The 15811-nt window shown below is 46.2% G+C and overlaps 2 protein-coding genes across 4 annotated transcripts; both read left to right on the forward strand.

Moving 5' to 3' along the window:
- Window positions 1–1202: 1202 nt before the first annotated feature.
- Meig1 (meiosis/spermiogenesis associated 1) lies at window positions 1203–15692 on the forward strand. Of its 3 annotated transcripts, XM_004861760.3 has the most exons (4): window positions 1205–1357; window positions 8433–8621; window positions 9870–10037; window positions 14140–15683. In XM_004861760.3, the coding sequence occupies exons 3-4, from the start codon at window positions 9900–9902 to the stop codon at window positions 14266–14268; spliced, it is 267 nt and encodes an 88-aa protein (XP_004861817.1). In that variant the 5' UTR covers window positions 1205–1357; window positions 8433–8621; window positions 9870–9899; the 3' UTR covers window positions 14269–15683. The 3 variants fall into 3 exon arrangements, with proteins under 3 accessions (XP_004861818.1, XP_004861817.1, XP_087063188.1); XM_004861761.3 differs by lacking the exon at window positions 8433–8621 and having other exon boundaries at window positions 1203–1357; window positions 14140–15688; XM_087207062.1 differs by lacking the exons at window positions 1205–1357; window positions 8433–8621 and adding an exon at window positions 6954–7135 and having other exon boundaries at window positions 14140–15692.
- LOC101699525 (inactive ribosomal protein S6 kinase delta-1-like) lies at window positions 1357–7686 on the forward strand. Its single transcript, XM_013078537.3, is given in 6 exon segments — window positions 1357–3464; window positions 3609–3772; window positions 3864–4732; window positions 4734–5641; window positions 5643–6095; window positions 6097–7686. Coding segments are annotated over 6 exon segments (3162 nt in total). The 5' UTR covers window positions 1357–3363; the 3' UTR covers window positions 6764–7686.
- Window positions 15693–15811: the final 119 nt, after the last annotated feature.

Genomic DNA, 15811 nt, shown 5'->3' on the forward strand with positions numbered 1-15811 from the left:
AGCCCTGTAACAATCCTGCTTCCCGCTGTGGTGTCAGAGGGGCAGCACTGGCAGCAGGGGATGGTGAAGCACCTTCATTCGATACCGAAGCGTTAGAGCCTGCTGTGCATCGAACACTGTTAGGCCAGTGTGACTAGAGTAGGGTGATTCCAGGGCTACCCGAGAAAGAAGGGCGGATGGTGTGCACACCTCGCAGGCCTTCGGTGGCCTCATAAACCCCTAGTTTTACCCTGGATAAACTGCAAAGCCAGTGCAGGGCTGTGAGCTGAGGGATCTAATCTGACCTGGGTTTCCAACGGATCGCTGACTGTGCAGAGGACTGGGGCCGCGAGGGCAGGAGACCTCCAGGTTCCACCGCAACAGGCAGTGGGGGCTGCAGGTGCCTGGGCTTGGGTGAGGGCTGCACAGCCGAGGTTTTGCTGCGACGAGTAAGGAAGCCAGGACAAAGAGGGCCTCAGGTGTCCTCTGCTGAAGGGGCGGGTGCGGAAGGATAAACTTCTTTCCTTGTTCAGTGGGGGAGAGGCCTGGAAGGTTGCTTTGGACAACGAAGTGGATGTTAAATATATATTCCATATGCAAGTCTAAAGTTCAGAGAAAGATCGGGCTGAGGGAATAAATGTGAGAGTTGTAAGTAAACAGACTTTTAAATTTTCTACACTGTTTATTGCATTTATACAATTTGGTTTGTAGTAATGTAACTTATGTTTAACAATCAGCTCACACAATTCCTAAACTTTTAACTACTGGTTCACGAGAGCCCTAAGGAGCCAGCTCCTGCGCATCACTGCCTTTTTCTCTTCCTCTGTCCAATTTACTGCGTTTAAAATGTGTACCTTGAATTTAATTGTTTTTCACTAAAATGGATTGTACTTAAGCATAATAATGATGATGACAATATTAGAAAAACAAAGCTGCAGACATAACTCCCACGAATTGAAAGGATGTCTACTAACAGTCCCAGCAATCCCAGCGATCTTATCCATTTTCTTAGGGACTCGGTCTGGGGTTTCAGGAGCGAACAGCACCTTCTACTCCCCCCCCGAGCTCAGACGCGAGGCGCCAGGCGCGCACCAGCCAACCTCGGGTCTCTGGGTCTCCTCCGACTTGGCTAAGCAGCCCCGTGGCCACGCCCACGCCTTGCGCGTGCGCACAGAGGGCCACCCGTGTGAGCGGAGCTTGCGCGAGCAGGGCAGGGCCCACCGAGCCACGCCCCCGCCCTGCGTTGCTAGGAGACGCGAGGGCTGGAAGGCGCGCGCAGCCGTTGGCCTCCGACGCGCATCCCAAGCGGAGACCTGGAACAGCAGCGCCGAGCCGCCCGCCTGCGACTTCCGCCCGGACCCGGCTCTCCCGAGCGAGGGTAACCCGGAGGGAGCGCAGGGCGGGGGGGAGCGCAACCTGCCCTCTGCCCGCAGCTCCTCGCTCCTCGAGACCCGCGGCTGCCCGGTCCCCGCCTCCGCCCTCTCCGCGGGCTGTTTTCATTTGGCCTCTGCTGATTGCAGCCTCGTTCGGCCTTAGAGGCCGCGGCTGAGGGCCAGGACTCCGGGCCCCTCCGGAGAGCCCTCCCTGCATCCCACCGCCCCGGGGCGGCTCCGAGCCGGAGGGGCGGGGCGCGGGCCTGGAGCGCGGGCTTGGGCAGCCTTCCCGTCTTCCGGCCGAGCCCTGGCTGCTCCGGGGGCTGCGTGCGGCGCGGAGGCTTTGTCTACGGCTTCCCGTTCGCAGCCGAGAAAGCGGGCCCGGAAGTCCATCGTCTCGGCCGGGGTGGCGCGCTAGTTACGCCCTGCCGCCCGGGGAAACCCTGGGTTAGGAGGTCCGAGACCCGGCTCGCCCCGAAGCGCAGGCAGACGTGGCGGGGCCGGAGGGCACCTGGAGCAGCAGGGCGCGGATGGACTTCAGGGCTAGCAGAGGCGAGCGCGGCCGGCAGGGCAGCTGAGCCAGGGAGCGGCGCGCGGGCTGACAGGCCTGCCGGGCCTGCCCCGCTCAGCCCTGCCCACGGTTCCGAGAGCTGGTGGCTGCTGCGCGCTGGGACGAGGGAGGGCACGGGCGACCCCGCGCGGGTAGTGCCCTGACCGTCACGCGTGTGTCCTGCGAGGCCCTGGAATCCGCGGCGGTGCGGGCTTACACAGCGACGGAAGGCTTCCGGATGCCGCGCCAAGGGGTCTGGAGGGGAGCGCCGTGAACACCGCTGAACGGCCCTGCAAACCCTGAAAGCGGCCTGCTCTCGTCTGGCAGTCTTCGGCCTTGAAGGGCAGGGAGATGGCTGTAAATTTAGGGCTGATAAACGTCATACTAGCTCCTAAGTGATTGACACACCTAAGTGACCTGGGCCCAAGTTCTGAGAAGATAAGGAAGACACCATGAAGCCGAAGGTCCAAGGTGCTGTGCACCCACAGGCCCAGCCCCAACTCCCTTTGATAGAAATAATGAAACGGGGAAGGCCTGGGAGTAGGGAGGGTGATGATCTCAGGGTTTACGCCACAGACAGTGAACGACCGCAGTCGGGAGAGGTGTCTGAGGCGGCTGCTGACTCCACCAGCCGCTGTCCAGCGGAACAGATGGTCGGGTACTACAGAGTCACAGTTTTTCAGTACCCGTATAAACCCCAGTAGTGTTTAATAAAATCCGTTGTCCACAAACTAGTAACTCGGGCATTGCCACTTCCTGTTTGAGGAGACAGAATTTAATATACAGATTAAGTGTATTTTTATCAATTTTTTGCCAGAACTTCCCGTGAAGATACCACTCAGTCTGAAAGTCCTGAATGCTCCTAATGGAACTAGCAGCACCACTGAGTTTCCCTGAATCACTGAAATAGTTGAGGCATTTAAGTTGATCGTTCCTAATTTTAGTTCCACTGTTTTTGATAAATTGAAAGTAAGAGAGATGAAAAATTGGAATTTACACCAGTTGCACAATTACAGTAGACACAGAGGATCCTGTTATGGTGAAAATGACATTTATGTTCCTTTTAGATATTTTGAGAAAAGAAACTTAGAAATGCCTAATAGCTACAAGATGTGTCTTTCAACTGAGAAAAATACAGTGATTTCCCCAGAAGTTCAATTGAATCCCACATACTTTCTGCTGTTCTAGTAGATGTTGCATTTTTTTATGTGTAGTTCACATAATTGTATGACCTAAAAATGACATTACATAGAAGACAGGTCAATAGCTTTCGAATGAAGATGAGCAAAGAAAAAGTATTAGGTATTGGAAAGCTAAGCCTACAGCAGAAATGCCTTTGGGGGCCGAGCGCCGCAGTGGAGCCACCGCCCCCTTGTCACTTGGCGGCTGCGTGGGCACGCGGAGCGCTGGGGCTCTGGGTCGCCCCGATGATTCTGGGCCAGCGGCAGAGGCAGAGGGAGGATGACAGCTCCCCGGGAACGCAGTGCCGACCTGGCTCGTTTCTACACTGTCACCGAGCCCCAGCGACAACCGAGGGGCTACATTGTGTATAAGGTCACCGCCCGGGCAGGTGGTGGAACCACTGAGCTAAATCCCCGGCCCCTGATTTAATTTCTGACACTAAGTGTATTTCTCTTTTCATTTGGGATATATTTGGAGGGCAAAGAGTAATTCTTCCACTGCACCTAAAATGAGAGTGAAAACCTTCACGTTGTTTCACGGAAAAACCCAGAGGATGTCCAGGAGATAATCGTACGGAAGAGGTTCAGTGATTTTAAGAAACTGCACAAAGAGCTATGGCAAATTCACAAACACTTATTCCGTCATTCAGAGCTGTTTCCTCCCTTTGCTAAAGGAATAGTGTTTGGAAAATAAACATTGGCTCTCTGAGCGGACATGGAAAGCAGCGGTGAGAAAAGCACCTGTTTGTGATTTCTCATGCTCTTGCTGCCTTTCAGGGCAATTCGATGAAACCGTCATGGAAGAGAGAAGACAGTGTGCCGAAGACCTGCTGCAGTTCTCTGCCAACATTCCCGCTCTTTACAACAGTAAACAGCTTGAAGAGTTTTTCAAGGGCGGGATACTCAACGATGGCTCTGAATTAATTGACCCCACCAAAGGTTGCTCGGACTCCCTCGCTGATGCTGTTCCTGAGTGTAGTGCGGAAGGCTTCTCCAGTGACAGTGATCTGATATCCCTTACTGTTGATGTGGATTCTCTTGCTGAGTTAGATGATGGAATGCCTTCCAATCGAAATTCTCCCATTAGAACTTTGGGTCTCAGTCTTTCCTCGGAGTCTTCAGCACCAGGGGCTGTTGCTTCTGACAGCGAAAAGAACAAAACAGAAGAACAGGAAAGTCACAGCCTCTTTCCTGGCAGTTTAAAACCTAAATTTGGCAAGACAGATTATTTGGAGAAAGGAGAATTAATAAAACTGGCCTTGAAAAAGGAAGAGGAAGACGACTATGAAGCTGCTTCTGATTTTTATAGGAAGGGGGTTGACTTACTCCTAGAAGGTGTTCAAGGAGAGTCCAGTCCCACCCGCCGTGAGGCTGTGAAGAGGAGGACAGCGGAGTACCTCATGAGGGTGGAAAGCATCTCTAGCCTCCACCAAGGACCGCAGCTGGGCAATGGGTCTCAGCCTCCAGGATCACTAAGTTCAAGGCCCCCTTGGAACCTAAGGAGCCCCGCCGAGGAGCTGAAGGCCTTCCGAGTCCTTGGGGTGATTCACAAGGTTTTACTTGTAATGGACACAAGGACAGAGCAGACATTCATCTTAAAAGGTCTGAGGAAAAGCAGCGAATCCAGCAGGAACAGAAAGACCATCATCCCCCCGCTGTGTGCCCAACATGGTGTGTCTGCACAAGTACATCGTCTTGGAGGAGTCGGTGTTCCTGGTGCTGCAGCATGTGGAAGGTGGCAAGCTCTGGTCATATCTCAGTAAATTTCTAAATAGAAGTCCTGAAGAAAGCTTTGACACCAAGGAAGTAACGAAGTCCATGCTTGCTGAGGTTCACCTGCAGCAGCCAGCTCCCAGTCCTCAGGACAGCAGCTGCTTTGAGTCCAGGGGCAGCGACGAGGGAGGCGTGCTCAGAGTTCTGCCTCTGAAGACCAGTCTCACTCCAAGTTCTCAAGAGGACAGCAACCAGGAAGACGATGGCCAACACAGCTCTCCAAAGTGGCCCGATTCTGGGTTAAGTTCAGAAGAGGACTGCACTACTAGTTATTTAACATTGTGCAGTGAATATGGTCAAGAAAAGATCGAACCAGGGACTTTGAATGAGGAACCCTTTGTGAAGACTGAAGGGAAGGATGTTGGTGCCAGAGCCGTCCAGCGCTTCCCAGCATGCCTTGCTGTCGACAGTGCCGACTCCAGCACACAGCTGAGAGCTGACAACTTGAAGTTCTTCCTTGGAGATGAGGACTCTGAAGTACTTCCTTCTCCAAGAACATCTGATTCCCTTAGCAGATCAAAAAACAGCCCTATGGAATTCTTTAGAATAGATAGTAAGGACAGCACAAATGAATTTCTGGGACTCGATTTTGGAGAAAAATTGTACAGTCTGAAATCAGAACCCTTGAAGCCATTCTTTGGTCTTCCAGATGGAGACCATACTTCCAAGAGTTTGAATGCCAGGGAAAGCAGGGTCGAGTTTACAGCTCTGGACACCGTTAGCAGGGGCTCAGATGATTCAGTCCCAGTTATCTGGTTTAAAGATGCAGCTTTTGATGATATCACGTACTGACAAAGGAAGGCATGATCTTCTTGTAAATCTACCTGGTGAATTGGAGCCACCAAAAGAAGCTGCAGCTATAGGACCTACTAAGTTTACACAGACTTCCTGAGGCAGAGTAGAAAATAAGCTGCTGGAGGCTCCAGATGTGTTAGGTCTCCGGCTTAGTGCTGAACAATGCCAAGCCCCTGAAGAGGAAGGCTCAGAGAACCTGAGTGGCCCCTCCAGGCCTGGGACACACTATGTCCGGGAAGACCTGGGGGTGTTATTTGTAGCAGCTGTTGATCATAGCGGTTCAGAAGACGCGTCTTTGTTACATAACTCAGATCCTAAGTTTGGACGACTCCGAGTAACTGAGTCGGCATTAACTGGAGACAACGTGGAAGAAAGCTTATTCCATATTTCTGATACACTCTCAGGTGCTAACAAATATAATGCAAACACAGACACTTTAAAAACAGGAAATATTGCTGTTTACAGATCAGACTGATGACTTGGCTACTTCTTTATTCCAAAGAAACTCAGAGACTAAGGGCGAAAGTGGTTTAGCCCTGGAAGGAGACAAGGAAATCCATCAGATTTTTGAGGACCTTGATAAAAAATTAGCACTAAACTCAAGGTTTTATATCCCAGAGGACTGCATTCAAAGATGGGCAGCTGAAATGGTGGTATCCCTTGATGCTTTACATAGAGAGGGAATTGTGTGCCACGATTTGAACCCAAACAACATCTTATTGAATGAGAGAGGACACATTCAGCTAACGTATTTTAGCAGGTGGAGTGAGGTTGAAGATTCCTGTGACAGCGATGCCATAGAGAGAATGTACTGTGCCCCAGAGGTTGGGGCAATCACAGAAGAAACTGAAGCCTGTGATTGGTGGAGCTTGGGTGCTGTCCTCTTTGAACTTCTCCCTGACAAGACTTTGGTTGAGTGCCACCTGGCAGGAATAAATACTCACACTACCTTGAACATTCCAGAAAGTGTCTCCGAAGAGGCTCTGTCCCTCATTCAACAGCTCTTGCAGTTCAACCCCCTGGAACGTCTGGGAGCTGGAGTCGCTGGTGTTGAAGATATCAAATCTCACCCGTTTTTCACTCCCGTGGATTGGGCAGCACTGATGAGATGAACGCCACCCAGGGCTATTTTCACACATTCTGATCTCTGAAACAGCAGCTCAGCTGCACAGTGCACAGTTGTTACTGAGCAGCAAAGCCTCCGGATCAAGGCCTTTTGAGGACCTGGGGGAGGAGCTAAAAGAGCTTTCACTTACACTCACTGTCTGGACAGATACTAGCTAATTGTTCCAGGAGCTGTTATATTCGTACCTTTAACCAAGGTGTTGCTTAATGTAATCCACATTCGGGTGGCAAGTGTGTGCAAACCTGGCTGAAACAGGAATGCGCTTCCAGAGGTTCCTCTGACTCAGCTCTAAGTACAGACCTGCTTCACTTGAAAGAAAGAACCTTACAAGGCAGCTGACTCCCCTCTGCTAACCAAGGTCGGTTTACATGATCAAATTATTTGCTGAATAATGCACTGAAAGTGCTTGGTGAACAGTGTCATCTATGGGGCTTGCAAAGTGAAAAAATGCACCGTGACATGTGAAAGGAAACCCACTCCAAGATGTGTATAACTCGTGGACTTTGAATGTGGCTCCAGATGATTTCTGTGAGGCGAAAACACTTTATGTTGTCACCGTGGAACTTGGTGGGCTGGCAGTGCTTCTTTAGGGAGGTTCAGAGAAACACTTCCTGCCCTTCAGCCTTGTCTTTCTTTCCCCATCTTTCCATTTCTTGCAGCCTTTGCTGATTCTTTTCCTCCACCCCTTGTTAGCAGCACATGTGCAACAAAAAAGGGGAATATTTATTTCCCAAATTGTATCATGTTAGTCAGGACTAAAAAATCATGACATAAAATAAATGTGGTAAAAAATGAAAAAAAAATACCTTTGGGAAAAGTAAAGATTGTGCCACTACTTTTAGAAAATACACTTCATCTGTAAAAATGATGTAAGTGATTCAAATTTTGAAGGTATTTTAATACTGTGAATTCATGGTTTCCCGTTTCATGTTTCTTGGCATCATATTTTCTATTATTTAGATATTCCATATGTAATGTATATATATAAAATATATCTGTAAATAGATTATCAGGTTGTGCCACAGGTATAGTATCCCATTCTTCAGTGATAAAATGAACTTCCCATTAAAATGAATGGAATTAAAGGACAAAAATTTTAATTCAAACATGGCTAGTCCAAATTTTATATAAATCAAGCAATACCATAACAATAAATTGCGTTAAAATTCAACAAGAGCATGAATCGAAATCAATAACTGAAGGTCAAAAGTTTTTAAAGCTCACCTACTAGAAAAACCCTAATACTCTCTAGCCAAGTCAAAATATAAATTGGTATTCACTTTGGAAAAATGTAAATATCAACACTAATGATATGTTCATTTATGTCACTGCTACTTTCTTCAGGATAAGAACCATGTGACTCAGATGATTTGGTTTAGATTATATCTGGAGCTCTGGAGCTAAATCCAAATAACTGTGGGAATTATTATTTTTGAGACAGGTTCTCCCTGTGTAGTTCAGGCTGGCCTTGAACTCACTATGTGCCTCATTCTCCAGAGTTCTGGGATTATAGGTGTGTGCCACCACACCCAGCTAACTGTAGGAATTATAGTTTCAGAATAAAACATAAATGCCATAGGCTTTGGGATGTTAAATACGTAATGCAACAAAAATCTAGAGGAAAGGGGAGAGAAATTTTATCTTCTTTTTCATAGAAAAGAGTCTACCAGTACTTGTGTATGATTGATACATGCAGCTAAAGGAAACAGCTCTTCATCTACTGGCAGCCTTCATTGTCTTATTAACCATGGAGACTCTTTTAGGTGCATAATCAAGATGCACTCACTTGAAATTCAGCAGATCTGTCGCCTTTTCCATTTCCTCTTTCCTGCTGTTAAATCCAGGTAAAACTAAACTTACCACTCCTGTAAATCATTTATTGTAGGACTCTTTCTGATAAAATTTATCAAGTCTGTCATAATTCATCATAATTTGGGGGCAGTGTTCACCTAATATCAAGGATGTATATGTGATGATGATTTTAGCCTTTTTTGTATTTTAATGTATTTCTTGACCTTTTGAACCTAATGAGCATTTGTCCTCGTGACTGAAAGATTTAAAAATGACTAACGAATAGGAAGTCTGACTTTAAAATGTTTCAGCCAACTGAAAGATATTTTAATAGAAAAAGATTCAAGGAATTATGGTTGAAAACACTGGGCACTTTATTTCAGCTAGATGATGTTTGGTAATAAAATAAGAAGTAGCTGAGGAAAACAAACACTAGGTTCTATCTTTGAGAGGCAGGCTGCAGAGGTACAGGGCTGAGGAGTTTGGCAGGTGCCAGGTCTGAGTGTGATCCCCACACTGAGAAAGCCAGCAAACAAAACAGCTGCCAATAGAGGTGTGGTGAGGGGGTTTGTAAGGTGAGCCCAGGGCTGCTCGCGTGCTAGGCACTTGCTCTGCGGCTAAGCTGCACCTAAGCCCTGAGGTTGGTGAGTGCCCAGGTACATACACTGGAGTGGGATGTTTGAATTTCTGAGACCACTGGTGACCTCCTACACTGCTGTGTAATCAGTGCCCTTGGTGTCATGACAGCCACACAGCTTGCAAGGGAACCTCTTCCCACATTGGTCTGTCACGGGATCAGGGGCCACAGTGACCTGGACACCTGCAGAGCAGTGACTGGGGTATCTCCAAGCAGCTAAGGAGTGGAAACCATCACTTCCCAGCAAGGAAAAAGGGAAGAGAGGGAGAAGACTGCTCTTACATTCTGTTTTTAAGGAAAAAGAGACAGTTTTAAATACAATTACATGAAATACTGGAGAAATATTGCGACATCTGAGGAGTTATAAATAAGTATGTTTTCAGAAGTGTGCAAGCTATTGCCTGGAAGATCAGAACTGGGATACACCTTTTAGGTTATTACCCCATAATTACAAATAGAATTTTATTTGATGTGTATTTATCAGGTTTTTGGGGGGGAGGGGTTTTTCCAAAACAGACCATGAATCCTTCAAAAATGTTCAATTGAATATTTAAAATTTAATATATTTACTGGGATTCTTAACTCTATATTTTGTCTTAGTTCATTCTAAAGGGACTTTGAAAAGTGTCACTAAGTTATCTATTAATGTTTTTAAATCTTTCAGAAATAATTGGTAATTAAGGCCTCTGTAGCCATGGCTAGTTCTGATGTGAAACCCAAATCAATAAGTCGTGCCAAAAAATGGTCAGAAGAGATAGAAAATCTGTACAGATTTCAGCAAGCAGGATATCGGGATGAAATTGAGTATAAGCAAGTGAAGCAAGTCTCCATGGTAAGATTGATACCTCTGTGCACTTGAACACAAAGTGAGCTTGTTAGGTGGTAAAAAGCATTTTTAAAGACAAGAAACCAAAAAATAACAAGAAAATTCCACTACAACTCATTTTATAGAGGAAGAGACATGGGCCCAGAAAGATGCTTTGTTGGGCAGACTGGGGAAATGTGCAGCCCTTCAATGAGGTAATTCTGAATTTCTGTCCAACAACTGTGCTCTGCTAAATGAGTCTTTCGTGGTATGTAGCCCCTAAAAGTTTTCTCCTGCACTCAGGAAACCCTATTACCAGATCTCAGTTTGTTGCATAACTGCTACTTCCCTCCTGTTTATTTATTTTAAACATAAATTGGAAAGGGGTTAACTTACATTTTCAGTGGAGATTGTACATGACAAAAATTGTTAAAAAGGGCCGGGGATTTAACTCAGTGGTACTGGCACCTGCTTTGCAAGCACAAGGTCCCGAGTTCAATCCCTGGTACCAAAAAACAAAAACAAAACAAACCCTAAAATTGTTAAAGAACAACTCCTGCTGGGGGTGGGGGAGGCTGGGGCGGGAGGATTGCGGCAAGTCGGGGGCCAACCTGGGCTACACAGTGAGTTCAGGGCCAGCCTGAACTGCGCAGTGAGACCCTGATCAACAACAAAAAAGGACTAGTAGGACGAAAATGTAACAGGTTCTTAAATTTGGTAGACATTAACTTAACAGACATTATTTAGTTGGTGAGAAATAGAGTTTAAGATGCTGATCAAATGGAGGTTTGATTACTGTGACTTATATATCTGTCTTCTCATATCTGCTACATTTTACTCTGGTCTCATTACCAAAAGACAGTTTTCACTCCTGGGCCATCTATGGCTTTGGAATAAAGAAAACATAAGCATTATCATTTCAATGCTATTCAAAAATAAGCTTCGTGCCTTGCCTTAGGATCAGGATGCCATAGCTCTGTGGAGAAGCACTTGTTTAGTGAGTGCAGTGCCCTGGGTTTGACCCCAACACTGGAAAAATAATAAGGAAGGACTGGAATACCCCTAAGGACACACAAGGTGCAGGGTCACACAGGAAGTGCGAGACACATCACTCCTCCAGCTGCGGCCCAATGCCCGAAAATAGCGGGGTGAAATGGGATATAAGAACACAAAGTACATCTTCTAAGAGGAAGTTCCAAGAAGCAAATGCTTTGTGTTTAATTCAGTCTGTATTTATTTGGTAATTGCCACTTGCAGATTTCTGTACCAAGTGTGCTAGGAGACACAAACAGGTAAAATACTGCCTGAGACCAAGGAACCCCAGGAGCTGGCTGGAAGTGCACAGGTCTGGAGGCAGTCCCTCCAGGCTTTGCATCTTCTCTCTAGGTGACCCTCGACACAGTTGTCCAGGTCACCCAGCCTCGGGCTCCTCAGTCATGTGGTATCTGCCTGAGAAAACTGCTACAAGAGTTAAGTGAAATCTGTCTAAAGTGCCTGACAGTGTTCTGCTCCTCAGAGCTTGCTGAGTGAATAAGCAGTGAATGTTTAATGAATGGTTAACTGGCATTAATGAATAACAGCTCTTATTCTCATTTTCTTGGAGTAGAAAATAGGTAATAACAGGAACAATAAAATCATATTCAAGTTGAAGTATGCATACCTTCAGAAAGGGCAGCACGGGAATTTAAAGGAAGGAAAAATGCCTTTCTTGTGAGGACAATCTTCAGAAAAGGCTGAAAGCCCCAGTGGCATTTGCAGAGCACCTTGGAGGGTGGATAGGGTGGCAACCGAAGACTTTCCTTGAGTGGGATGTTCCCACCTGTGTGCTGTGGCCTAGGGCTTGAGTGGAGCCCTGTCCTCCCCTGAAGCATGAGTGCTGACTTCCCTACGTGAGCAAAAGGTGGCTGGACACAGGGATCTCATCACTCCATTCTGCCACACGAGCCAGGCCCAGGTCCAATGGGAGGGATCAAAGTCCAAGCCAGGAGAAAGTCAGAGATGACAAAGGATTTAAAAAGACATATCTAGAGGCCAACGAGCAGAGGCCCGGCCACCTGTGTTGAGGAGGTCTCGTCAGTTGGCTCCGAGTGTTCTTCAGTGGTGTTGGGCGCTGTCTGTTCGTGCAGTGAGGTGGTCTTCAGGACCCCAGCATGGGAACGAGGGTCCACAGTGGCATCTTGAGATTGCCTCCTTTTCCTGCTGATGCTACAAAGGCAGGACAGAGAGGTCGCTATTTCCGGTGGTTAAATGTCAGAGGGCCTGCCACGGTTCGTCAGAGATGCAGCTATTTTTGCTAATTCATAAATAAGATGACAAAAAATATATATTATAGAAAGTAAAAGACCTGACCTAAATGGCATCTTCAGCTTTTCTTCCAGTTGGAAGCTCTGTGTTTCTAAGCAGGGAACACGAAAGCGAGGGGCTGCTTGTCCTGATGATACGAAGAGAAAGCTTTGACTCTAAAGTCTGAGTAATGGGTTTTTGAGAATGAGAAAGTGCCCCTCACAAAATCCAGCAGGCACATATGTAACCCTAAAAACACATTAACCTGATCAAGAAGGCATGACTGAATTTTGAGAGAAAAGGGAGAAAAGTGTTCAAAGTGGATCAGTCAGCAAACCAATACGGCACACGAGGGAAGAGTGAAGAAAAGAGGTTTCTGGGGACCATGTTGAGGACTGCAGATTTCTGTGGTGAGCTGCACATCAAGCTAGGCATGATGGCATACACCTGTGATCTCCACCACTCAGGAGGATTAGGCAAGACCTTCTTTCAGAATAAAAAGGTTAGAGATGTAGCTTAGTGGTAGAGGGGATGTAGCTAGCATAGTAAGATGCACAAAACCTGGGTTCAATCCCCACTACCAAGAAAAGGACTTCAGGGTGAATTTGAAATTGAAGCTGAGGGACACACCCATCGCCTTGACACCTCTAGCAATCTCGATTTCTTTTTTCTTTTTTTCTTTTGGTTCTTTGAGACAAGCTCCTGCAAGCTAGGATGATGACAGGTGTGGCAAACATGCCAAACCAAGCAATTTCAAGCCTACTTGTTTCCTTCAGTCCCTGCATGACATCCAAAGCAGACAGTCTCAGTTTCCTCCCGGGGTATTACTTTTAGGAATTACAATGTTTGAAATCATATGTAAACATAACAAGGATGAAGTTTAGATTACTTAAAATATTCCCATGATCTTGGAGACAATGTAGGCGTTTAAATTTAGAAAGTGGGCCGCACAGAGAAAAGAGCTAAATTAATCGTTTGATTATAGTGTAGAAAATGGCCATGAGCTGTGCATGGTGGCGCCCACCTGCCATTCCAGCACTCAGGAGGCTGAGGCAAGAGATGTCCCATGAGCTCAAGGCCAGTTGGGCTGCACAGTGAGTTCAGGGCCAGCCTGAGCTGCATAGTGAGACCCTGTCTCAGAAAAACAACAACAAAAAGCAGCGCAAGGCGTGTTTTGTGCGTATAATACTCTGAGCTCGAGAACTTTAAAATTTTTTAAAATTCTACAAATTTTATTAGTACATTTTAGGTGTACAATATAACGACATTCATCACTGGAAATTTGCACCTTTACATGATGTATCTTGGCTCTTATTTTTCCCCCTTTCCCTGCCCTCCCTTCAACCCCTCTATCCCTCCCTATTTACAAAGACTTTGTTTCCATTTTTCCTTTTCTCATTAATTCCATTCCCTTCTCTCCTTTCCCCTACCCCTCCCACTTCCCCTTCCTTTGCCCCTTTTCTTCCTCTTTCACATTACCTATTATACCTTTCAGTCCTTATTTACACTTTCAGTTTCTCACACCAGAGAAGCTATTCAGTATTTACACGTGTCCTATTGATTTCACTTAAGAGTATCGCCTCAATGTGCATCCATTTAGCTACAAATGTCTCTAATTTCTCATTCTTTATTGGCTGAGTAGTACTCCATTTTATATTTAAAAAAACACCACATTTTCTTTATCCAGTCTCCAGCTGATGGACAATTGGGCTGTTTGCAAATGAGCACTTTTAAATTTAATTGTATACTTTAATTGGGGGTGGGGGAACAAGTTGTACATTTAACTATTTGATATAAAATATGAGATAAAATGGGCATAACAACATTTATATTCTGGTTTGTGCAGGTAGATCGTTGGCCAGAGACAGGATATGTGAAGAAACTGCAGAGAAGGGACAATACCTTTTATTACTACAACAAACAGAGGGAATGTGACGACAAAGAAGTCCACACAGTGAAAATCTATGCTTACTAGCCTTTCTTCTTCATACTACTGGCTTTTATATTTTAAGAAGTCATTCTTTCCATTCTGTATCATGTAAATGTCATTTTACAAAATGATTTAAAATGCAATCTTCAATGTAATGTTTTGAAATCAGAAACCATGAAAGCTGGTATCTAGTAATCATCCTGTCATCCTGTCCTGTTCTAAGATATAGTTGCAGAAGTATTAAAAGTTGGAACCTTCTCAGTCCTGTTTTCCACTTTTATTTTTTTCCAGTGCTGGGGATTGAACCTCTGGGCTAAACATGTGCTCGGCAAGCCCTCTCCCATGGTTCTACCTCCCTATCTCTTTTTATTTTTATCTTGAGACCTAGCCTAAGTTTCCCAGGCTGGCCTGCACTTGCACTCCTGCTGCCCCCACCTCCTGAGTAGCTGGGATTGTAGGTGTGTACCACCTGGCTCCTTCTGATCATTTTAACTGTGCTAGAGTAGCCATTATATGGGGGAAACCAACCCAGTGGCCAGAATGGTGGTATATTTTTCTATAGTATTAGTGCCCCACCCAGTTCCCATTCTTCCCTTTACCTCTTTACTAGAATGTTACTTTCAACTGCTAGATCTGCATTTCGTAGCATGAGGGCTTACTTTTGCCTTTGGAGTCCTTTGTCTGGCTGGGCAGACTGTTAATGCTAAGAACAGTGGCCATCAAGGGGCACTTGCACCATGGGTGATGAGAGTGGACATCCATGTCCCCCAGCACCCTGCTGGCTCAGCAGTGGGTCTGAGGCATGTGTCTCACATTGGCTCCCAGTGGGTCCCCAGTAGGACTGAGACTTCAGTCACCCCAGTAAGACTGTTACCGAGTTTTAGGGTGCTGGAGTCTCCTCCTGGAGGTGGTTTCTAGGTTCTTTCTGTCCTGTGTTGGTCAAGAGAAGCACAAATGGTAGAAAAGTTTTATTAAAGGTAGGAAAATTGTCATGGCTTGTATCCCATGTCCTCACAAAGCCTCATGAGGTCATACATGGGTCTTTTGGGACCTAGGGTGTGTGCTGCTGGGATCAAGGATGTGAACCTGGGATTGATTCATGGTGTGATGCTAGGATTGAAGATGTGCTTCCCACCCTAAGGGAAGGTAGCCTGGATTAAATATAGAGACAGAAAAAGGATCGCTAATTTCTTGCTTGTAGCTTGCTGCCATGCTAACTTCTGCTTTCTTCCTGCCATGAACTGTTTCTCTCCTGCCGTGCCCCCTGCCTTGGAGCCAACCAGCTATGAACTGAAACCTCTACAAACTGTGAGCCAAATAAACCTTTCCTCCTTTAGCTTTGGGTGTTAAGTATTTTGTCTCAGCAACAAGAAAAGTAACTAAGACAAAAACAGCCTCTGCAGAACAAGTTTGGAACAAGTAGGAAAAGAAGTATGCACCACAGCATGAGGGTGGGCTGCGTGCAAGAGAGAAAACAGTGGCAAAAACTCAACCGTCATTTTTGGATTACCCACTCCTTGGCTGATGTCAACGCTACACCATCCTATTAAAAACATGCTTGAGTTCTCCAAAGAAGTCTACATGCAGG

This window comes from Heterocephalus glaber, unplaced genomic scaffold, assembly GCF_053883595.1.
Source record: "Heterocephalus glaber isolate CG9 unplaced genomic scaffold, H.glaber_assembly_v1.0 deba00000738, whole genome shotgun sequence".
Taxonomy (NCBI): domain Eukaryota; kingdom Metazoa; phylum Chordata; class Mammalia; order Rodentia; family Bathyergidae; genus Heterocephalus; species Heterocephalus glaber.